General features: G+C 43.0%; 1 protein-coding gene across 5 annotated transcripts in view; it reads left to right on the top strand.

The window, feature by feature from the left end:
- LOC140592547 (uncharacterized) overlaps positions 1–26,203 on the top strand; it is a 67,359-nt gene that overhangs the window by 25,386 nt on the left and 15,770 nt on the right. Inside the window, exons 4-5 of one of the 5 annotated variants that reach the window (XM_072716077.1) lie at positions 24,682–24,740; positions 25,168–25,352. The exons of 1 other annotated variant lie outside the window; for it this stretch is intronic. In XM_072716077.1, the coding sequence (XP_072572178.1) occupies positions 24,682–24,740; positions 25,168–25,215 (107 nt within the window). In that variant the 3' untranslated portion in view covers positions 25,216–25,352. Of the gene's footprint in view, positions 1–3,752; positions 4,202–22,305; positions 22,362–24,681; positions 24,741–25,167; positions 25,353–26,203 lie in introns of those variants that run through there. 3 more of the 5 variants (XM_072716075.1, XM_072716082.1, XM_072716066.1) reach the window with 3 other exon arrangements.

The following is a 26,203-nucleotide window of genomic DNA, read 5'->3' as shown; positions in this document are numbered from 1 at the left end:
GACCCAATTCCTGGGTTGTTTAGGTTTATGGGTTATTTTTCAAAGAATAACCCATGTTCTGGGTTCACGACCCTTCCCCCCGCCCCCCACTGTTCTGGAATTTTCTCACAACATTCGTTTGAAATAACCTTCACTTGAACTTCGCGCTCGATCCTTTTTGGCCTGGGCTCCTTCGGTGCAACTTCGTCGCGTATTCAAGGTAAGCAAGTATTTTCAGTGTCAATGTAACGTAAACTTTTCTGTGTCCATGTCTCCGTTGGTAGTTTAGCACCATTTGCTGAAAAAATTACCATGGCTTACCGTGCTAATTCTGTGGTTAGCATGTAGTCGCCTGCGGATATCGCGACAAGTAACTAGTTTAAAGTCCGTGTAAAGTCAAAATAAATATGTGTTTTGAGTTTTTCAGACTAAAGAAGAAATTGTTATTAACCACCGAGCCAAATTTGAATGATTAAAAATAACGATAAGTTCATGAAATTGGATGTCAAAATGGTTGAAATGCTTTTTACACATCGTTGACCTATTCAATGTGTTTAGATGAAAATGACTGAATTCACTTTATACGGTGTTTAAATTCTATTTTTCATAAATTGTGCTGTACTTATCTCATTGTTATAATACTGGTGGTAATACGATAAGTACAGTGCAGCTAGTGGCGACTTCATGCCGCGTTAAGGGGGTCAAACATCGGACGAGAAGCGCCGCCCTCGCCGCGTCTAGGACAACTCGAGGTATCGCGTACTTTCTCAGTTTATGGCCAGCAATATTGTTATGTTTAAGGACATTATGGATTTAGATAATGCCAGTACTATGTTATGATTGTACTGTATAATTAAATACAACCGTTGCTGAGTCTGCAGTCTGAACACTACCTCAGAGCGTCTGTTAACTGAATGAATTGAGAATATCACCTGAAAATCCAATAACATCAGCAATTTTCAATCAAGTAGCCGATTTCTGTAAATTAATGTAAAACGAAATTTATATTGCAGCACATGGTGAAGTCAGTATATACATTAATGACGATTTGAGACAAATAAGTGTAAATTTAATATAAGACTATGTACATGGCGCCGAATGGCGCCGCCGGTGTGTGTACACTCATGGAGAATAATGTGTTTGAATTTTAAATACGCTTCTCGTCCAGTGTGCAACCCCCTTTAGCCGCGGCTAGAGCGACGAGGCAACACAATAGTTGAGTTATGTTAACCAGCTGCGCTGTGCTTATCATATTATACAGTGCTCTACTGGCTTAAGTAGTAAGAGTTAAAGAAGCGTGTCAAGTCTTCAAATTGTTGCTAACTTCTATTGCTATGTTTTCTCCAGGTCATTTTAAATGGACAGCTTTGTCGCTGATAAGCTAACTGAGTGGCGGCTGTCTGAGCTGATAGAGAATTTTATAGGTGAGCGTTTTACTCTTAACTGCCCTCATATCATCTCTCTATACCTAAACATTTTTCTTTAATATGGCTTAAATGTGTCAGTGCAAGATTTTGTGACAGTCACAACTTCTTCGACAGTGGGGAATGCATATCTATAATAACCCTTATAGTTAAAAAATACTTGTGCCTTGTCTTTTAGCTGTTATGCATAATAATGGGCCAGATATTCACCTTTGCATTAATGTCATTATTACACTTGTTAATGAAAGAAAAGATGGACAGTATAGACCAGGGTTGCCCAAAGTGGGGCCCACGGGCCAAAGTTGGCCCGCCGTACTATTTAGATTGGCCCGCCAATGAATATCTAAAATTTTAAATTATACTGTACTAAAATTTGTTTCAAAAATTCTTAAAGCAAGAATCCCAATGTAGCTATCAGTGCGTTTACTTTTTAGTGTACGTTGGCCTAACTAATATACAGTCGAACCCGGTTATGTCGCCGGACTAGGGGGTTGCCAAAAAGCGTCGAGATAACCGATGATCGAGATAACCGAAAACCAATATGGCGGCAATATACTGTATTAAGATATGCTTGAAATGTATTTATGTGCGTTAATAAATTAGAATGTACATGCACGGGTTTTTGGCGTTGCCGTGATTTGTTTGATGACGCGATCGGCATGCTATAAAAATGCACATACATGTCGGCTAACAACAAAAGGCATATGTGCACCAACTAAAAGCAGAGATTTACCAGTATACAATAAAAACCACTGTCGATTCTCGATACAAACCTTTAATTATGTTATCCAACACTGCAAACACAAAGATCGCTCACAAAATCACAAAAAAACCTGCGGGGTGTAATTCGTTGTTACAAAAAGCAAATCTGCAGTGTCAAAATTACATTTACAAGTCATTTCGCTCTGACAGCTCTGAAATGTATCGTACACGCAGTTAATATGGTTTCTTTACAAAGTCTAAAATGCTTAGTTGCTTTTTGCCTTTAACAGTCTGCTTGAAAACAAATGCTTCGATATTATTTATACTGTCTAAAACAGTCCATCCCCTACAAAAGAACCATACTGTCAAATTTTTTGTAGCATTTCTATCACCTCACCGGCAGAGGGAATTGGTTCCAAATCTTCGTCCGCATCTTCTTCATCTTCGTTGTCATTGCCGCATGCAGATATGCTTGGCTTTGATTTTGATGGGGATTTACCTAGATTGCGTTTCACCTGCGTTGTTCAGCGAATTACCATGCAAATGCGATTTGAATACGCGCTGTTTAGCACTTGTGATACATTTTAAAAAGCCGGCGATTAGTTACGGGGATCGAGATAACCGATGTTAAGTGGCGATTTTGGCCCTCTTTCGTGCTCGAGATATTAGGGTTCGGCGACATAAAAGAATCGACATAACCGATGAGAAATGCTATTGCAATAAGGGAATTTGGCGGTTCCACTTCAAAAACGTCGACTTAATAGGGTTGGCGGGTTAGCTGAGGTCGAGATAAGTGGGTTCGACTGTATATTATACAGTCCTCACTCATGGTGCTTTGATTACATTTCAAATATCTAAGACTAAAATTGAAATACAAGCAACTATAAGGGTAATGTAGAGTATATCTGTGCAGATATGTACATTTCCACACTTCATAAATAGTCATATTTTAACAATTTACAAAAAGTCCCATGAGTCTTTGCTTATATTGTTGCTACTGTTGTTGTGTTGCTGTTGGACATGCACTCTTTGACATTTTGCACTACATGTGATTACAAAAGTTTAGACGTGCTCTAAATGCCTATATATGACTTATTTGTCATATTTTGTTTAATGTTATTTACACAGAAAGGAAGGTTAGATAACTGTTTGATAAATAAAAGTAGCCTACTTTACTTTGCTATTAGTGTTTGTATTTTGTGTAAAATATTACATTTGGCCCGCGGTCCTCCGATAGATTTTCATTTTGGCCCACTAAGGGAAAATGTTTGGGCACCCCTGGTATAGACTGTCATTCACACAAAATGGGTAATGCTGCAAAAGAACCACATTAGTTAACTAGCAATTTGGGCCACGTTTTTTAAAAAACAAAACAAAAAAACAACAGCATTCCCTTAAAAGTGATTATTTGTTACTTTGGTAATCAAGGAGTGTCTGGTGAGTGGTTCTCAATCCACATTTTCTTTTACACATTCATGACCCACTCAAAATGAACACACCAATTAAGAACCACAGTTCATTTGGCTTCCTTGTACAGTTAGTATCAGCATTATAACACAAACTGGTAGTCTATTATCTTGCTTACAATTCACCTTCTACACAATATTCACATTCTTTTGTGTATCTTTCTGTCTCTGTCTGTTTTAGGTTGGAACAAATATGGTGGAATACCTCTTGCAATCGAAGCCATTCCCCTCTGTCCTGGCGCTGGGAGATCCCCAGCAATGTGCTTCTCAGGCATTTGTGATATTAGCTGGTCAGGCACTCCCTCAGAGCACACTGCTTCGGGCAGTTGACGTGTTTCAAGGCATTTTATGTTCTTGATATCAACTACCCCAAGCAGTGTGCTCCCGCATTTGAGTTTCTGCAGCAAGTTGTATATCAGATTGAGGGATCTGAATCAAAACCTGTCAAATTTCTTAAGACTGCCTTGCTTAATTGCAGAACTGTTTAATTGTGTTAAGCTGCAGTAAATGACACAACCAATGTTTGAAGACTTTAAGCCTCAAGTTCAATCCAGTTATTGAATGTTGTCAAATGTTTGAGAGAGAATGAGTTGTTTATTTTTCTATTTTTGTAATGTCTAATGTTATTACAGTGTGACCTAAAATAAATAGGTCCAAGTGTGTTTTTTTATATAGAGTTTAATTTAATTTAATTCAATAAAAATGTAAAAGTGCTTGAAGTGTGTAAGTGCCTGAAGTTTTATTTTCTGAAATAAGGCATACTGGCATAGTAACCCAAGTTAGGTTATTTTTGACCTTTGACCTTTGGTTAAAAAGGGGCCTACTAATTTCTGGGTTATTTCAACCCAGATATTGGGGTTGTTCTTTTGAAGTTGGGTTATGTTAACTACAATGTTGGGTTATTGTAACCCAGCATTTGGGTCAGGTACTTAACCCAGAAGTTGGGTCAAAAAGAATAACCCATTTTTCTGGGTTGAAATAATCCAGAAATTAGTTGGTCCCTTTTTAACACAGGATTTGGGTCAAAAATAACCCATTATGGGTTATTTTTGACCCAGGAGTTTTTAGTGTGTGATGGCGTGCACGCGCAATTGCGCACCTTAAAGGACAAGCCCTGCTCCTATAGACTGTAGTCAGAATGATCTTCCATGTTAAGACTAGTTCTGGTTCAAATTTTTTTGAGAATATTTATCTGACATCAGGCCAGAATTTTACGCCAGGTGAGGGCTAGGTACGGCACAAAGTATGTTACCAATGCTGAAATGGATGACTGTCAGCCAAAGTCATCCGACAGTCAAAATGCCGACTGTCAGCCAGAATCGCTCGCCGCGCTCAGAACGGTTCTGACCCACACGAAAAATGGCGACAGTCAGCCAGAATCGCTCGCCGCGCTCAGAACGGTTCTGGCCCAAATTAAAAATGCCGACAATCAGCCAGAATCACTCACCGTGCTCAGAACGGTTCTGGCCCAGATGAAAAATGCCGACAGTCAACCAGAATCGCTTGCCGTGCTCGGCCCACAATCGGCCCGCAATCTTTTGCTGTTGCTGACAGTGAACCGAATGTGCCACAACTCACATGTGCTTGCAAACTGGGCAGCAGTGCCGGCTTGACGCCAGATCTGGGCCAGACCTGTCTTCTATGTGCCTGGGCCACATAGACCAAACCACAATCGGGCCACATCTGGCATGCCATAATGTAAACAGTGCCATCATTGCCAGACCTGGCCCATATCTGGTTGACATACCACTTGCCATGCCAGAACTCACCCAGCAGTGCCGGCTTGACACCAGATCCGGGCCAGACCTGTCTGCTATGTGGGTAGTGATTTAGGAAATTATAGACCTATCTCAAATCTTCCTTTCATTTCAAAGATCTTGGAAAAAGTTGTTGTAAATCAGCTGTATACTTTCCTACAGAAAAAATAATGTAAATAAATTATATCAATCTGGCATAAGACCAAACCATAGCACAGAAACAGCTTTAATCAAAGTAATGAATGATTTGCTTACGGCATCTGACCGTGGCTGTATATCTTTACTGGTGTTACTACATCTAACTGCAGCAATCGATACTGTGGAACATAGGGTTCTCTTGGATAGGCTAGAATCTGTGATTGGCATTAAGGGGACAGCTCTCTTTTGGTTTTGCTCTTACTTAGCTGATTGTTATCAGTTTGTTTACATGAACAATGAATCTTCCAAGCTCACCAAAATATGGTGACCCACAGGGATCAGTGCTGGGCCTGTTACTATTTAATTTATATATGCTACCACTTGGAAACAGTATTAGTACTCATGGTATTGGGTCCCATTGTTATGCTGATGATACACAGTTATGTGTGTGTGGGTGTGTGTGTATATACTGTATATATAGGAGCATATGCAGGCAGTAACATTACAATGACCGGACTGGGGAGTTCAGGATGAGGAGGCACTATATACACCACAGATGAGGGAGCAGAGGAGAGGCACCTGGGATCATCCACATAAGGGCTGAAACGAGAGGCAGGGTTAAATGAGGAACGGGTTTGACTCATTAGTGTCACACTGCAGAGAACACGGGGGAAAAGGCACTGACCGTGTATTTCTTCACAAAACTAAGCCATAAAAAGGCCCCCAATAAAACCCCTGCATGTCCACATCACAGAGGCTCTAATATCAATATTTGTAGTGCCTGCAAATTTTTATATGAAATGTGACTAAAAATTTAGCGAAGGGACAGCACAAGGGACACAGGGCACAACAGGACCACACCTGGGGAAACATAAGTGAGAATATCAATGGGACACAGGGAGCAGCAATTGCACAAAGGACAAACAAGACAGGAAGTCAGACAAAAATTGCACAAATGCAGACACAAAGTGGGACACCAAGAATGGGAACATAGAACCGAACACCAAGGAAGAGGACAACGGATGAACAACACCAGGGGGCACACCCACAGGAGGCACTTAGGGACCAGCAGGAAATGAAGGCACAGAGAGACAGGGAGGAAATACAGGGGGCACAAACAGACTAGAAGGGAACAAAGGCACAGAGGGATGGGGAGGAAACACAGGGGGCACAGGATCGACGGCCGATCAGAAGCTGGAGGACCCGCAGGTGACCGTTGAGTCAAATCCTGGGGGAGCGAAGGCGAGCCAGGGAGTTGGATGAGTGGTGGTTGACCCCAGCGCTGGTGTCCTCTCCCTCTCCGTGAGACCAAAAGATGGGGACCTGGCCAGGATCCACCACGATGAGGCGGCGGTTGAGGTGACTCACCGGAGGGGTGTTGAGGTACAGTCAGGGTGATCCTCAAGGGGTCCCACTCGAGCTCCTCCACCAGCTGCACTAAGGAGGGAGGAGCAGTGGTCAGGCAATCAGGAACCTCCTCGGAGGCAGGGACTGGAGCCATGGAAGTTGGGGGCACGGGAGCAGGGTCAAAAACCAGGGAGACAGAAACTGGAAGGTGAGGAACTGGGGGGACTGGAAGAGAAGGGTTATAAACAAGAGGGGCAGCGGCCGGAGGGTCAGGAGCCAGGGGAGCTGCGGCCGAGGGGTCAGGGACCGGGGGGCCTGCAGCTGGAAGTTCAGGAACCTGGGGGGCTGAAGTCGGAGGGTCAGAAACCAGGTGGGCTCCAGGCCGAAGGATCAGGGAAGACAGAGCAGGAACCTCCGGGAGCAGAGTGGGAACAGGCAGAGCAGGAACCTCGCCAGGGTCTCGGGCGCACTCTCCGGAGGAGGGGCTGCTGTGTAGGCAATGGGCGAAGAGGCAGTAATGCAGGCTTCGGGGGAGCACTTGGGTGTGAGCGTGGCTGGGCAATGCGCCTTGGAAGCCGGATGCAGTGATAACTGTGGATGCCAGTGCGGGTGGATTGGAGGCTGGTGATCCAGGGGCGATGAACATTGCCGGGTCGAGCACCATGAAGCAAGACTCACATTTCCCCCTTTTCTTTTTGCATGTTGTCTTTGTCGGAGCTGGTTCAGGCAGTTCCAAAGGGAAACAGGGCAAGCCGCAGTCCAGGGAGACCTGCCTGATCATCTTATCCTCACCTGTGCTTCTCAGCTGTAGGAGGTATTGACGTACCTCCTCCACAAGAGGCAAGTCCCGGCTAGGGAAAACCCCTCCAAAATATTCTTGACTGAGTCAGAAGGACGTGAGCAGCAGGGTCCTCCTGAACCTTGGGCAGCCATTATAAGACCTCGTCGGTTAAGACGAGGTATTCCTCCTCAGTGAGGGGAGGCGTCTTCTTTGGGAGTCCAGTCATTCTGTCACATCTCAGACCGGGGAAGCAGGAGAAGGGAGACAGAGAATTGGGGAACAAGGGATTTATTATAGGAAACACCAGGAACACGCAAGGCAAAGCACAAGACAGACGTCAGACATCAATGAGCGGACTGGGGAAAACATACCTAACGCAGACTTAAATACATAAGACTAATGACAGCAACAAGAAAATGACAGCAGGTAAACATCCACACGAGGTTAATAAGGGGGTGTGGCACACGGAAGGAGCGGACGATCGGGGCAAGACAGCATCATTATTATAACTCACTTGTGGCTTTTATTTAATACTGAATATTTAGCTAAGTTCATAGAAAATATTGTGTATGGGTTTTCCCCACTATCCTAATGTAGTGTTCCTATGAAACCTTTCATAACAACATAAGAACTATACAAACGAGAGGAGGCCATTAGGCCCATCGAGCTCGCTTGGGGAGAACTTAACTAATAGCTCAGAGTTGTTAAAATCTTATCTAGCTCTGATTTAAAGGAACCCAAGGATTCAGCTTGCACTATGTTATCAGGAAGACTATTCCATACTCTGACTACACTCTGTGTAAAGAAGTGCTTCCTTAAATCCAGTTTGAAATGTTCTCCCGCTAATTTCCACCTATGTCCACGAGTTCTTGTATTTGAACTAATGCTGAAGTAACTATTCGGTTGAACAGCATCCAAACCTATTAGAATCTTATAGACCTGGATCATGTCCCCCCTCAGTCTCCTTTGCTTGAGGCTGAACAGATTTAGCTCAAATAACCTTTCCTCGTATGACATTCCTCTAAGACCAGGAATCATTCTTGTGGCCCTACGCTGCACCTTTTCTAAGGCCGGAATGTCCTTTTTAAGATATGGTGACCAAACCTGCACACAATATTCTTGGTGAGGTCTCACCAAGGAATTGTATAATCTTAGCATTACCTCCCTTGACTTAAACTCCACACACCTGGAGATATACCCCAACATCCTATTGGCCTTTTTTATTGCTTCCCCGCACTGGCGAGAATGAGACATGGAAGAATCAACATACACACCAAGGTCTTTCTCATAATCATATGCCGAAATGGCATAAAGAAGCTATTACAATAAATTTATATGGAAAAAAAAAAATTCCCAGACCAAAAAAAACCTACTATATCATACCAAATAGCACATAAAACTTAAAATAACACTACCATATAACAAAGGCAGGAATGATATGCTAAAGTAGAAGTAATGTATGTAGTGTAGTTTCACTTATCAGACTCAATGGTCATACATCGCTTAACAACAGGGATACCTTCTAAGAAATGCCTCGTTAGGCAATTTTGCTGTTGTGAGAACATCATAGATGGCATAACCTACTACACACCCAGGCTACAGGGTTTAGCCTAAGTAACGTATAGTAAATACATAAACCAGTAAGTAAGTTGTCATTATCCAGTATCATGTACTGTACATAATTGTATGTGGTATACTTTTATTCAACTGGCAGCACAGTAGGTTTATTAATACCAGTATCACCAAAACACGTAAGGAAAGCATTGCACTATGGCATTATGACGGCTATAACATGCATAAATACAAAATGGCAAATGCGAAAATCCTCTTTGGCTTTCTTTTGGTTAGCGAAAACAGATGCTAATTTAGGTCTTTTGTATAAGCAAAGTGGGCTAAAGTGAATATTCGTAAAGCAGGGGATAGGCCTACCTGTATGTTAATTAAAGGTAGGTTATACAATTTTAATCCAATTTACTTCTTGACAAATTCAGCCAACTGATGCTCACACTCCCTAGCTGACCGTTCTATGTGCACTGAAAAATAACTTGCTGTTTCTATGCAGGTTCAGCTCCGTAATTAGGAAAAAACAAAGCGGCTCGGACTGAGCCACAGAACATTGTTCTAACCAATCAACAATAGGGAGCATTCATGCTCATGCACTGGAAGAGCAGGGGAGATGGAAGAGGGTAGACTGGGGAAGTGGAAAGGAGAAGGAAGAGTGGCTTCAGAGGGATACCTGAAGCGAGGGAGTGGAATTGAGTTGTGTAACTTGGTCTGAGCCACTTTTTTTTTTTCCCCGTTTACAGACCTGGGGAAAACACAGTTGAAACACAGTTTTTAAAAAAAAATTCCAGTTCACACACACAACAGATACCTGGGCAGAGAATTTGACAAAAAGTGTATCGGATTAAAATCGCATGGCATACCTGTAAATTATGCAAAAGTATGTTAAATGATAAACGTTGTTCAAAGTTAAACTTAATAAAATTTTATGTATTCATAAAATGTAAAACATATTTTGCAAATGGCTCTTAAAACAGAAGCCTCATATCCATAGAAAGTGTGCTTAATATCTATAAAGATCTGCATTTTAAGTTTTTGGCCTTAAACAACATAAAATTACAATATTTTTTGACATGTGAGCATTTGGTAATGATTTAAAGAGAAATTAACCAAGTGTGACAGGCAGACGCCCACCACTACTACCCCCCCCCCCCCGAAAGGAAGACCACTAGTCCGACTACGCCACCCTGGGCCTCCCACCCAAGGATATACCGACACGTACAGTACACGCCCCACCCACTGGTTCTATCAGTAACTGTTGCAGAGACGTGACTTGGACAACAGATAAAAATACACACTTTTATTAACACCACAGCAAAGGTAAAACCACCTTAATACAGAAATAAACGCAAAACAAATAAAACACGCTGCGGAGTCTTGATTCCTCGTAAATCCCCCAGGCAGGGAGGCAATATGCGCTAGAAGGGGACACAACCACACGTTCAAAGGTACTACCTAGCCACTAGCGCTAACAGATCACTGCATTACCACAAACCTAAAACAAAACCCACACCACCCGAATCACGCACAAACTCGAGCGGCCTCTTATACCCAAGGCTTCCACCCCACAGCGCATACGGCCACCCCCAGCCCACAAGGCCACCCAGACAAGAACCACAGAAAACAATCCAAATCAAAACAGAAAGAAAACATCCAAACAAACACAAACAAACTCAATAAATTTATACATCAAACAAAACAAAGAAACAATCCTTAATTATCCCAAAATACGTTAATAAAATAACCCGAACACATAAAAAAAACCACAGATATCAAATAAAACCCGTGGACAAAATGAAAAGTATAAGACAAACCAAGGCAAAGCAGCAGGGCGGTGTAATATTCGTGCAGAATATATTGCATAATGTGTTAGACACATAATTGATTATTCAAATGGTGTGTCCACGTTTGCTAGAAACTTATGTTGATTGGTTGATGTACACGTGATCTGTTTTATACATACTCACTGAGAGTCGGTCGGTATAGTTCTACCTACCAGTATGTATGTAGTGCATGACATCCTCCGTGACCTTCAATAAAGATCTTGCACTTATATCTTGCCGTAATACTTAATAAGCAGCAAGACAAAACATGGTGTCAGAAGAAAAGTGAATAACACGGACACAATGGACGTCGCTGGTGTTCCGTTGCCCCGCATGGACTGGGATGCTGGAAACCTGCCCGAAGCATGGCGCAAGTTCAGACTCCACGTCAAATTAATGTTTTCTGGTCCGTTCAAGAGGATAGGGGAGGATGAAAAATGCAGCTTCCTACTCCTATGGGTCGGAGAAAAAGGCCGGGACATCTATGACACATGGTCGCTTACGGAGGATGAAAGAAAGGTACTGAAATCGTACTACGATCGCTTTGAAGCATACGTCGCGCCAAAATCCAATGTTATATTCGCGCGTTACAAATTTAATGAAAAACTACAAGGAGCTAGCGAGCCATTTGAACAGTTCGTGACAGACTTAAGACTCCTTGTTAAAGATTGTAATTATGCTAACAGTGAGGAAATGGTACGGGACCGCGTCGTATTTGGAATTTATTCACCCAGAGTGAGAGAGAAACTGTTAAGCATCGGTTCAGATTTAACACTGGATAAAGCAATAGACATTGCTAGATCTCACGAAATGGCGCAAACGCAGCTTAAAACTATGTCTAGTGGCAATAGTAACCGGTACGAGCACTCTGTTCACGCAACAAGCCGGCATTACTTTAAAACAGCACCTTGGAAAATCCGTCAGGACAAGACAAAGATAAAGTCCGACAACAGAGCCGAGGAAAACAGAGATCGCCCCAGATTATGTAGCTACTGTGGAAGCAAAGCTCACGAGGGGAAGAATAGCTGCCCAGCACACGGGAAACAGTGCAAGAAATGCAACAAGTGGAACCATTTTGCAAAAGTATGCCGCTCAAAGCAAGGAAAAATAGTACACACTGTAAACGACATCGAATCAAGTGTACATGCAGGCAACGAGGAATTGTTTATTGATACCGTAACACAAAGCCACAATATAAATACAGATCAGGTTTTTACAAATGTTCAAGTAGGACCTAATAGAAATGCGGTTAACTTTAAATTAGATACAGGATCCTCAGCAAATGTCATCCCAACATGTATCTTCACAAAATTGGGAATACAGAATGTACTCCAGCCCTCAACCAAACCTCTCTATGGCTATGGAGGTGAGCAATTGGTTGTTAGAGGCAAGTGCAATGTGGAATGCCAGTACAAGGACATTCAATTAATGTTACAAATTCATGTTGTTGATACACATGCACCTCCAGTGCTAGGGTTAAAGGCATGCTTAGACTTTGGGCTCATTAAGCTCATACTGTCTATAGCCAGCACAACAGAGGTACAAATCACCAAAGAATTTGCTGACGTCTTCACAGGGATAGGACTGTTTCCAGGTGAATGCACTATTCACATTGACCGCAATGCAGTACCTGTGGTTCATCCGCCAAGGCGTGTTCCTGTCGCTCTACGCGACCGCCTGAAAGTAGAATTACAGAGCATGGAAAAGCAGAATATTATCACAAAGGTCACTGAACCAACTGAATGGGTTAATTCGATGGTGGCAGTTGAAAAACCAAAAACAGGTCAGTTGAGACTGTGTCTAGATCCCAAGGACTTAAACAACGTCATCAAACGACCATATTACCCATTACCCACTCTTGAGGATATAACGTCCAAGCTGGCAGGAGCATGCTATTTCAGCGTTATGGATGCCAGGTCAGGCTACTGGGCTATAAAGCTCACAGACGAATCATCCAAGCTAACCACATTCAACACTATTTTTGGTAGATATCGGTTTCTCCGCCTACCGTTTGGCTTGAAGTCTGCCCAGGATGAGTTTCAACGGAAGGTCAATGAAACGTTTGAAGGCCTACAAGGGGTAACAGCAATAGTTGATGACATCCTAATTTATGGCGGAAGCAAAGAGGAGCATGACAAGAACCTTCATGCCATGCTACAGCGCTCCAGAGAACGGGGAGTTAAGCTAAACCCAGAAAAAAGCACAATTTGTGCCACAGAAGTCAGTTACTTCGGTCACCGTATCACCAAGGATAGAATAAAACCAGATCCAAATAAAATTGCAGCTGTAAGAGATATGGGACCTCCCAAGGACAAAGGTGAGCTGGAAACCTTCCTTGGTATGATAAATTATTTGTCGAAATTTGCCCCAAGGCTTGCAAGCATTAATGCACCCCTGCGTCACCTGTTAAAAGAGTCGAATGAATTTACCTGGGATGCACAGCACGACAAAGCATTCAATGAGGTGAAAGAGCTAATCACTCGAGAACCAGGTCCAGTTTTAACATACTTTGATCCGACCAAAGAGCTTAGACTACAAGCTGACGCCTCTAAGCACGGTTTAGGTGCAGTTCTACTGCAAGAGGGCAAGCCAGTTGGATATGCTTCGAAATCACTATCTGTCAGTGAAATTAATTACGCCCAGATAGAAAAAGAGCTGTATGCCATTTTATTTGGATGCAAGCGCTTCCACCAGTATGTCTATGGTCGTCATGTTATTGTGGAAAGTGACCACAAACCATTGGAGTCCATCATGAAAAAATCGCTTGCAGCAGCACCTCCAAGACTACAAAGGATGATCCTACAACTTCAGAGGTATGATTTTACCATCATCCACAAGCCAGGCAAAGACGTCCCTGTTGCCGATACCCTCTCTAGGAAGTCGCTGACTGACCAGGATGACAGCCTACGAGAAGGAATGGACATGCAGGTACACACAGTATACAGCAGCCTACCCGTCAGTAATGCCAAATTAGAGAACATCCGCAAAGAGACTGAAAATGACTTGCAGCTCATGGTGTTAAAGAAAACAATCAAGGAGGGCTGGCCTGCAGTAAGGAGATCATGCCCTCAGACCATAGCTGAATTCTGGAACCATCGTGATGAGCTCACTCAAATGAATGACATCTTGTTTAAGGGTGAGAAAATCATTGTTCCTACCTCCCTACGGCGACAGATGCTTTCCAGGATACACGTGGGCCACATGGGTATAGAAAAGTGCAAGCAGAGAGCGAGAGATGTTTTATTCTGGCCGGGGATGAATAGGCAGATCGAGGAGATGGTTGAACGTTGTCCCATCTGTATTGAGCACAGGGCTTCCAATAAGAAGGAGCCCATGATAAGTCACAAGATTCCGGACAGGCCATGGCAAACTATTGCAACTGATCTGTTCACTTGGAATAGGGACAACTATGTAGTCACAGTGGACTATTATAGCAGATATTTTGAGCTTGACAAGCTGCACAGCACAACATCCTCTGCTGTGATAAACAAATTGAAAGAGGTATTTGCCAGACATGGCATACCTGAAACTGTCGTATCGGACAATGGCCCCCAGTATAAATGTAGCGAGTTTGAAACGTTCGCAAACACCTGGGAGTTCAGCCATATCACCACTAGTCCGCATTATCCCCAAAGCAACGGTTTGGCTGAGAAGGCAGTTCAGATTGCCAAATCGCTCATGGAAAAGTCCAATGCCGATCAGAAAGATCTGTGCCTGAGTCTTCTCGAATATCGCAACACCCCAGTTGATGGCTTCAGATCACCAGCACAGCTTTTAATGAGTCGTCGCTTACGCTCAACCTTACCCAGAAGTCATCAGCAGCTTCAGCCCAAAGTGATTAATAGTAGAGAGTTTCGCTCCAGACGAGTTCACCAACAAAATCATCAGAAAAAGTATTATGACAGATCCGCTAAACCAATGTCGTCACTGCGCGATGGACAATACATCCGATTCCAGGAGCAAGGTTACTGGAAACCAGCTGTAGTCATCAGGCAAGCTGATACTGAAAGGTCATATCACATACGTGCGACTGATGGAGGACAAGTGTATAGGCGAAACAGACGACACCTCCTTCACACTAAGGACGCACATACTGCCGAAGAGAGTTTTGATCACTACGGGCAGCAGGCCCAACACCGCATCACACAACCAGCCTCGTTTGCAGCCAGTGAGGCAATCACTTCTACTGTCCCTTACCGGACAAGGTTTGGACGTGAAGTCAAGCGAAGAACAATTTTGGACTTGTAACTGCTGTAACAGGGTGCAGGTGGATCGCTGCCCTTAACATGCTACATATATGTTCACAACAAAAAAAAAAAAAAAAAAAATGGCACGTTGACTGTATGGTGCTGATATTTGTTCTTTTGTTCATGCCCTGTCGGTAATGTGGAAACAAGGCTGCAGATATTCCATCATAGTGGTATTGTTGTTATTGTTATGTTTGTGACCCTTCAGTTATCCACATGTAAAAGCTTAACAAAAAAAAATTAAAACAAGGTGGATGTAATATTCGTGCAGAATATATTGCATAATATGTTAGACACATAATTGATTATTCAAATGGTGTGTCCACGTTTGCTAGAAACTTATGTTGATTGGTTGATGTACACGTGATCTGTTTTATACATACTCACTGAGAGTCGGTCGGTATAGTTCTACCTACCAGTATGTATGTAGTGCATGACATCCTCCGTGACCTTCAATAAAGATCTTGCACTTATATCTTGCCGTAATACTTAATAAGCAGCAAGACAAAACAGGCGGAACAATAGCAAGACGGTAAGAGCGAAGCAACCAGGCAAAACGTAACAGAGAAACAAGACCAAATGGCCACCAAGCAGCAGCTACACAGCAGAACAGGACAGCAGCCACACAGCAGAGCAGGGCATCAGTCGAGCAGCAGGGTAAAGCCGTGAGGTACAGCGGCAGGGCAGCACAGCCCAATCTGGAGACCAGATTCACTCTCTCCACACACCACTCCAACCGCCCGTACTCGGTACCTACAAAACATGCAGGAATTAATAGGCTGCTTTACGATAGCGACACCCAACATTATTCATCTCCTACCTTTCGCCCACAAGCCTCGCAAATACCTCCGCTTACGTTGGCCCAAATTGACACCAGACACTTGCCTACACCGGTCTAACCGTCACCCTTCCGGCAGCGCACAAAACACTAACCGGAAACCCGTGTGTTTAATAGGCAAAGGTCCAGGAAAGTCTTTTAATTAAACTGAAGAGCTACACCGGTCAAAGATCACGCCCCCCTGATCCAAATTTACATACCCAACAAGGGAGAATCAACTCCTCTCAACATACTACCGGTCACACAAGTAACAATGATTAATCACCTTCCCCCTCCATAGAATTACCAACACTAACTAAATTGTTTGATTTTTAGCTGTGAATACTGGGATCCTATGCAATGTTATGACTGCAGCTCTCTTGGTCAAAATGTTTAATAGAGCGCTAAATTTAGTGCATGATTGCACTTTGGTCGTCATTCTATATCTCTATTCGAAAATATATCGATCATTGTTTCCCAGAAACTTCCGTTGTGTTGTGGCTCATTTCTGTTGTGTTGTGAGCTGATTTGCAGTTAAAGATACACCCCATTCAAACCAAAATAAGAAAGACACTTGAAAAAGCAAAATCACCAATGAAAATGCATGAGAAATTTAGACAATTTAGACAAACACCTAGCTCAAAAAAAATGATTTTTAGTAAGAAAATGTTACTTGTAAGAAAATGTAAATGTTACCTGCCATAAAAATGTATTACCACAAAAAATCAAAAGGGTTTTTCTATCAGCAATGTTGGCTACTATGATCCATCCTGCGACTCCAAGTCAAGCACAGAAACATTCACAGAAGCACAGTAAGTTGACCTACAGTTGTGTCAGAAGAGGGTTCATATTGCAGCTTGGTGTCAAACAGGATGATGACCTCACAGTTCAGTGACACAGAATGTTGAGTAACATGTTTCCAGTCCCTAAAACCAGACAAAACTGATGAACTACAAGATCACTCATGGGAAAATATCAGAATAATACTCTGATACAGAAATAAATGTCTCATCAGTATCCTTTGAAGAGAGATCGTATCTATTTTTTTCGTTTGTTTCATCTCAAGTGAGTCATCACAATGGGACTATTTGTCAAAATTACAACAATAACATGTTTCCCCAAATCTGTATGAGTGTGGCTATTAGAAGAGAGGAGAGGAATGCTGGTGGTTTCAGATAATCTGTGAATAATGTCATGGGGGAGAGTGCTGGCCACTCATGTATTTTTTATTTACCACTCAGACAAATGAAATATGAGCTACCCAGAACAAGGGGATCTTTTGACAGTTCAAAGGAACCCCCTATGGGTGATTCTCTCTTGAAGCCAAACAGAACCAGCCCCCTATCCTTCACCATCTCTCCAGCGGAGACTGAAAGGGCTCATTAAGCCCTAAACAGACCGAGCACTGACCTGAGCCATGACTCTAATTATGCTGCTGTATCCTGTAATACACAAATGTTACATGAGCAGCTTAAGGTTGTTGTTTCGCATTGAATACTTCAGGCACTTGCTTAATTGGATGCTAGATAAGATGTTTTGTGGAGACCACTCAAACGTGTTCTCTGATGGTGTTGTTACATAACTAGAGGAGAGGGAGACATTCCTTAAACAGAGGGGGTGTTTAAGTAAATACACCTGCAAATTTGGATTAAATGGTCTAATTAGAGGCTATATTGCTCCTAATTCCTCTGAAATAATTTATGTTGCACATTATTTGCAATCAGGATCTAGTTAAACAAGATATAAAAATTTCATTGCCGTTGCAGTATGTGTATATCTGTTACATTCTGGTTAGAAGTTATGTTAAAACTACAGTGCATAGTTGGACACATAAAAAATACTGAAAATCTAAACGTATGCAGATGTAATTTCTTTGGGGAAAAATGGTTAACTATATTTTTTACTGATGTCTGGAACATATTTCATTGAACTATAGCTTAGAGCTTCCGCTGGGACTCTATCTGAAGCTTCCATCTTGAGGCCATCAGCAAGCACGACCAGTTAATTTATTAACCTGCTGATCTACATCAAACAGCTGACAAATGCTTGTATTCTTGTTATAATCCTCACCCAAGGCAAAACTGCCACCTGTGTAGCATAGGCACATGACAAAGCATTTGGCAAAACATATGTTCTACCCATTTGTCCCTTTTATATTGGGGAAGCTATTTTTTGAAGCTTTTGACACAGTACATATCAACTGCTGCAACTGGTCGTGTTGCTGCAAAAACTGAAGGTTAAGAGGATGACCAGTGCCTGCATTCAATCATGGCATGTGTCAGACCACATTCTCTTCTGTTACTATGGGTAGTATGTCAAACTTGTTTCTGGTATAGAAAACTATAAAGACTTGTTGTAATTTTAGCTTTATTAGGTAACTATGGAATAGAGATACTCTGGTAGACGCGGATGGCAGAGAAAGCCGGGCTTTATTTAGACAGGATCAGAATTGGAAGGCAAAATACAGTCACGGTTGCAGAGCAGATTGGTCTGGAAGCCAGAAGGGTCAATCCTACAGAGATGAGGACTCGGGACTGGAGTTGACAAGGAGCGGGAATTGGGGACACACAGGGTAGGTTGGATCATATCTGGGTTATTTATTGAAAGCTCATGAGGGAGAGGTGTGAGAGAAACACTCCCCCCCCCCCGAAGGCCACCTCCTGCAGACCGAAAAGGGCGGCGTGGGTGGTCTTGGGTAAAGCGAGCTGGCCACCATGGCCGGGTTTCAGGATGTCAGCCACCAGGACCCAGGTCTGTTCCTCTGGGCTATACCCTTTCTAGTCTACCAGGTACTGCAATTTCCCCTGTTGTTGCAGGGAATTGAACAGAGTGTGTGTTGAATATGCTGGTACTAATGCAGTACCAGTCCTCCAATGCCGGGCTGATATCCCAGGACACACTGGAACGGGAAAATATCCACATCATCTCGTGGATGAGAGTTCAGTACTCTACCCATGGGTGGTGAATGATCCCAGTGGACTAGGACATCAGCGCACATCAGATGGAGGAGCTTTGTAACTTCCTGTTTTGTTCCCTCTGTCACCCTCTTGGTTTGCGGTTGATGACTGGCGGAGAAGCTCAGGGAGATGTTGAGTCAACAGAAAGCCCAGAAGACTAGCTGAGAATTTGGGACCTCGATTGGATATAATGTCCTCTGGAAAGTCATAGTACCATAAGAGCCATGTGAGGATGATGTCAGCAAACTTGGGAAGAGGCATTAGTTGGCACATTTTAGAAAACTTAGCTACAATCATTAAGATGATGGAGTTGCCTTGGGAACACAGTAAGTCTGTAATAAAATTGAGCGCCAGATGGGACCAGGGTTAGTTGGTCAGGGGTCGGGAGTGTTTGAAGGAGACCTGCAGGCTTTCTTGTATCAGGCTTATGTTGGGCACACAATGGACAAGACAGTATGAACTACTCTACCGACTCCCCCCTGCTGGGCCACCAAAAGGCAGGTGAGGTGTGGACCCACTGGATGACAATGAGAGGAAGTGCAGAGGGCACATAGATCTTACTGGTGGGACAGTGGGCTGGGGAAGGTTCATCATGCTGGGCCTTCTGTATTGCGTTGTTGAGGTCCCATGTTACCAGATGCAGGAAGCATGAAGGGGACAGGATCGGATCAGGATCCACTTTATCTGTTGGTGGGGCAAATTGGTGAGAGAGAGCGTCAATCATAATTTTCTTCGCCTCAGGCACATAGGACACCTTGAAATCAAAATGTGTGAAAAAGAGGGCCCATCTGGCTTGTCAAGGTTTCAGTCGCTTGGCAGACCTCAGATTATATAAGTTACGGTGGTCTGTCAGAATTTCAGTGGGATGTGAGCCCCCCCCTCAAATCAGTGGTTCCATTCTTCTAAGGCTAATCAGATGGCCAGCAACTCCTGATTACCAGTATCGTAGTTGTATTCCATTTTCCTTCTTTTCCTTGAAAAGAAAGCACATAGGTGCAACACCCCGCTTCCCTTCTGGCATTGGGAAAGAACAGCCTTGACCCCTACCTCTGAAGTGTCCACTTCCACAACGAAATGGAGATCTGGGTCAGGCTGCTTCAGGATGGGTGCCAAACAGATCAGAACAGATCCTTCAGAACAGATCCTTCAGAAGCAGGATAAGGCTATTAGCTAAACTGTAGAGCATCATGAGATATTCATATAGTCCGGTGGATGTCATAAAGGAGGTCTTCCACTTATCACTTGCTCAGATCCGGATGAGGTTATATGCGCTGCATAGGTCCAGCTTTGTAAACACCCGGGCACGTAGCATGTAGCTGTTCCAGGGCTGAGGGGATGAGTGGCAGTGGCTCTCGGCATTTGTGAGTGATGGCATTCAGCAGTCAATAATCTATGCATAGTCAGAGACCTCTATCCTTCTTTTTTTATAAAAAAGAAAGCAGATGAGACAAGAGAGGCAGATGGAAGGGTAATACCTTGAGCCAAGGACTCCCAAACATAGGCTTGCATTGCTTCTTCTTCCGACTGGGACTTTGCAGAGCCGACCTTTATGCAGCATAGCCCCCTCTACCAGCTCAATGGCACAATTGGACTCCCAATGAGGCAGCAGACCAAAAGCCCAGGATTTACTGAACACATCAGTCTTGATACTCACGGGGAACTGAGAACTCGCCTTCGGGTGACCCCAATTTGCATTGGCAATAGGTTTGACCAGTAGGTTACCTTTCTGACTGAGAGGGGAGCCCGTCCACCCCTTGAACTATGAGGGAAGCAGGGAGAGGCTCCATGGGAATCGCTAGTGTTGAAGTCAAGACCACCTAAACCGAGACCAAGACATTGCCGAGACTGGAGGGTATCAAGACCAAGACACTGCTGAGACTTGAGGGTACCAAGACCAAGACCAAGACACACTAAGGCGAGACCAAGACCAAGACCAAGAGCGAAAACAGACTAGGGCTAGAATCGATATCACATTACTCAGATCAACTGTAGAGAAAAAAGGCATTGCTGTAAAATGTCATTACTCGTTAAATCAAATTCATGTTATCTTTTCAGTTATATTGTCCATATGTCCATATGTCTCTCATTTAAAATCTCCCAGATTTGTCATAGTTACGAGGCCTGATGGAAAATAATATTCTCAGCAATCCTCTCCTATAACCATTTTATCAGACCTCGTCAAGGGAAAGAGATGGGATGTACCAGAAAGATGTTCATATTAAGTCTCTTATACCAGGGACAGAGGCCTCGGGTAAGCCAGTGGTTCCCAAAGTAGGGGTCGCGACCCTCTGGGGGGTCGTGAGACATTGAGGGGGGGGGGGGTCGCGAGATGATTTCCAAGAAATCAAATAATTTTTTTAAAACTATTACAAATAACATTTTATCAACATTTTAACATTTTTTATTAATATTTTATCCATAACTAACAAAAGATAAAAACTAGTAGTTAATAGTTACATTTAAAAAAAACATGCAAATTAAAAAGCCATCAGCCTTTCAAATTTCTTTCCGTTTGATCGCGACCCCTGAGGTGATTACGACAGATTAACGACACATCAATAGCATCAGTTGCAGCAGAATTTACAGCACCATGTTGACGCGACTGAACGTGGAGGATGATCTCCGAGTCGCGGTCTCCAAAATTAACCCAAGAATGGACTTGCTGTGCTCCAAGCATTGTGCCCACCCATCTCATTAGCTGAGGTATTTTGTTGAAATGAAACGAATGAGTAAATAACAATTAAAAAAAAAGTTATATGGTTGTTAGAGCGTTGTCTTCTTTTGTGTTGTCATGCTCATGTTTGGATAGGCCTATTGGTGCATGTGCACCGTTGCGCGCAACATTTGTATATTTTAACCACTTCCGAGGATAGTGGGGGTCACGAGTCACTGGCACGGTTATTTTTGGGGTTGTGAGCTGAAAAGTTTGGGAACCCCTGCGGTAAGCTATGAATACGGCTATGTAATGATCCTTTGCTTTGAATTGAAGAGAATGAGCCTCCAGATTGACTTGCACCTCCAAGACCGTGCTTTCTAATGAATGTAAAATACCTAATTTATTTGAATTATAACTATGCTATAGACTTCGCGGACATTTCTTTGCCAACTTCGCTATGATGCGATGTGTATGATGTGTGTGGACTGTGAAACATTGGCAGTGTCCGTATATGTATAAATGTATAAAATGTAACATTTTTAAAATAGATGCATCTGACTGGTTGCATTTGAATTGAGGCGCATAATAAATAATGATACTGTTCTGTGAGGATGTTCTGTTTTCTCTTTTTTTCCCCATCCCATCGAGACCGCTATGTCCGAGACCAAGACAAGACCGAGACCAAATAGAGTCGAGACCAAGACAAGACCAAGACCAAATAGAGTCGAGACCATGACAAGACCGAGGCCACTGAAAATTGGTCTTGGGACCGGTCTTGAGACCAAGACCGGTCTCGAGAACTACAGCACTAGGAATCGCACACTGTTGGGCCAGCTGACGGTCAATTAAACTTCCCATGGCATCAGAGTCAATTAGAGCCCACTCTGTCAAGCACCCCTGTGCCTAGGACAAGGAAACAGGAACAGACATCTGAGCTTTGGAAATGTCAACTGAATGTAGGACCTCTACCTGGGCAGAGTGTGCTGCTGCTGTCCACCAGGGCATTATTATTATTATTATTATTATTATTATTATTATTATTATTATTATTATTATTAATAATGCATAACATCTAAAGCTGTTACAATTGTAATTTCATTTCCTTGTATTATGTATTTTTCTGTTGCATGCCAATTGACATTGGCATAGTCATTAACTGTAAATAATTATGAAGATTATGTAACCATGGCAAAATAAGATAAGCTCCTTTAGTTGAACTCTTCAGCTCCCAACAAGAGGCAACATTTGAAGTATTCAGTATCAAGTAAAGAAATCAACTTTTTAATAAACTTTTCCATGCATTTTTTATACCTGCTTGTCATATGCAGAGACGCAGGAGTCCAGTTTTGTGGGACAACTCTAAGCTTGCACCATGTAGCAAATGCTTCCTTCCACTTTAATGAAATGATCGGATGAATGAGTAGTAATCAGATACACATTGGAGTTAGAGGCATTATCACTGAGGCCTGAGGGGCAGTGTGATAGATGACAGCAGCGCCAGCAGGTGGCCTGGTGCCAGTAACACAAGAAGACCTGTAGGGGGTTACACGCATTACTTATCCAGGTTAGTGTAAGAAGATACTGAGAACCAGGCATCAGCAGAGTTAGAGCTTTTGTCCTAAAAATTGGGCATCTCCTTTGTCATCTTAAATATTTTTATGTTCCATTCCCCCAGATTCAGATCTGTATCCTTGTTTATTATGGTTCCTTGTGTTCTTGTATGGTTCCGTGTTTTGTACCTTGGTCAGCTGTTTCTGTTTGTATCTAGTTTTGTAATTATGTCCTGGTTCACCTGTGTTTCCAGTGAAGCCATTGTCCCTAGTGTTTGATTGTGACTACCTTCACCTGTGTGTAATTGTAATCGGCACACACCTATAGCTTGTCTTACCATTGTTATCTGTGTATATATTGTTATCTGTGTGTCTGTCCTTTCCCTTGTTCCTCACCAGGGGCCTCATGCATAAACGGTGCATACGCACGAAAATGTTGCGTACATCCACGCTCACGTTGAGATGTAGAAAAAAACTAAACTTGGCGTACCGCTATGCACATTCTCACGGCAGCTCCAGACATGGCGTACACACGTTTCTGCTCGGTTTTGTAAACGGACGGCACCCAGTGGCAAATCATTGCTACTGTGATTTCCCTTTTTATACTCACAATCATGACGCTGACTTTATCCAATACACCAACATTAATTGTATGTTGTTTTCAAATGTACGGCACCTAATTTTTAATCAATTTGTAACAATAAAACGGTGCAGAACTACCATGGCAGCTCTTGCGTCATTGGAAGACATAGCTTATGGAAGAATTAGAAGTGCATATTCAGGGATCATTGTGATTACTAGGCCCATGATGATGACTGGCTTCTAAGTCGATTCAGATTTCCAAGAGCAATCCTTTTGGAGCTGTGTGCTGAACTGGGGGCAGCATTACAAAGGCAGATGATGAGGAATTGCACCATACCTGTTCCTTTACAAGTTCTGTCCACTCTCGGGTTCTTAGCCACAGGTGCTTTTCAGCGAGAACTTGCGGACCAATCGGGTATTTCTCAGTCAACACCAAGTCGCGCCATGCCAGCTGTCCGGGACGGCATAATCCGCTTGTCATATAAAATTTCCTTACACTGTGGTTGAACAGGCAAACATTAAAGTGTAATTTGCAGCGATGTCCGGTTTTCCCAATGTAATCGGAGCCATCGACTGCACGCACATTGCTATGAAGGCACCTTCAGAGAATGAATTTACTTATGTACATAGAAAGCACTTTCACTCTATTAATGTACAAATTATGTGCGATTCGAACATGCGTCTCATTAATGCATGGGCATCGCTGCCATTAAATCTGAGGGGGACATGTCCCCCTCACATTTCATAATTATTTGTTTGGATCCCCCCCACATTTAACATAAAACATTAGTTTTATGCCAGTGTGTCCCCCCCATTCAAAATGCTTATGACGCCCCAACATTAATGTTGTGGCTAGATGGCCTGGCTCAATCCATGATTCGTTTATTTTCAGAAACAGTAGTGTTGGAAATAAACTTGAAAATGGGGTGGTACGCGATGGCTGGCTGCTCGGTAAGAAGATTTTTCCCATTTTATAATTTGGCCCAATATTGTATGCTTTGCTTGATTTAACCATTTTACAACTCCTTAGGGGACAGTGGAAGTTTGAAGAAGAACGGTGTTATAATGATGCCCATTCTCGGGCTTAGGCGGTGGTAGAGCGCACTGTAGGGCAGCTTAAAGGCTGCTGGCGCTGCCTGGACCAGACCACTGGGGTGCTGCTATACAGTCTGCAAAAAGTGTGTCGCATTGTACACGCATGTAGCGTGTTGCATAATATGGCTGAAGAGCTTAGGCAAGATGAACCTGACCCTGAGTCACCAAATTTTCCGCCAAATGGAACAGTGTTACAACTTCAGTATCACATAGCGTATCATTTAGATGTTTTAATTCATTGGCAACATCTTACAGCATTCACGATGTCTTTTTGTGACTGCAGGACACCTTCATTCAGCACACGGCCGGATTGTCGCCCCCTGGTTTCTGAGGCACGGGAATGTGTGCAGCCAGCGCCCAAAGATGTGCTCGGCACAGCAGCACCATCACTGCCTGTTTCGTCCTCAGCACTGGGGGCACCTCTTGTAGGCTACTGTTGTCTGTAAGAATAAACAAACAGAATAAACAAAAGTAACACCGCATCTGCGCCCTACTTGTTATTCATACACATGCAAGTAATTCAAACAAGTATGGTACGAGAAAAACTCACCCGCGCTGACATCGGCGCCCCCATCCCCCGATAAAAGTGTGAGACCGCGACCTCCGCCTGTGCTGTTAGACTCTTACGGTGAGCGGCACGTTTTTTCACGTTGACCTTAATGTCCGACCACTTCTTTTTAATTTCGGCCACCGTGCAATTTTCAGAACCAACACTTTTAACTGACTCCGCTGCACTGTGCCACTCTGTCAACTTTCGTTTATTGCTGATGCCACTACTTAAACCACCAAATAATATCACTTTTCTTTTCTCGATTTCTGTTAACATGACCTCCACTTCGCACTCCCTGAAATACTACTTTTTTCCACGTGGTTTATCCATTGTTGTTTAAGAAAAACACGTCGTTATACATGAGGCCCCAGGTCATTGTGTTTGCTCCATGAACCTGCTCCCTGCACCTGCTCCATGTGTGTCTTTCTTGAATCTGTTTGGTGTTAGTTACTCCTTGAGTTCTTTCCGAGCCTGTTGAAGTCTTTTTTTTAAACTGCCTATGTTAGACCCATTGTGGTCTTTTGTTCATCTTTTTTGAGTTCATTAAAGTTCCTTGTTTTTGTTAGCTGCTGTGTGGATTGTCCCTTGGTCCTTTCACCATGTCCATCCATAACATGGATTTCCCAAACATTTTTATGAGGCTAAGATGTAAAACCATCCTTTGTAGGATGCCTTTGACATTTATTTTCGCCCTTCATAAACTGTACTATCTAGCAATATTTTTCCATAACTCTGCAGTCTGTGCACTCCCTGGGATAGGCATCAGGCC

This window comes from Paramormyrops kingsleyae, chromosome 1 (assembly GCF_048594095.1).
Source record: "Paramormyrops kingsleyae isolate MSU_618 chromosome 1, PKINGS_0.4, whole genome shotgun sequence".
Lineage (NCBI taxonomy): Eukaryota > Metazoa > Chordata > Actinopteri > Osteoglossiformes > Mormyridae > Paramormyrops > Paramormyrops kingsleyae.
Note: the sequence above shows the minus strand (reverse complement) of the source record. Positions and strands in the feature narration are given on the sequence as shown.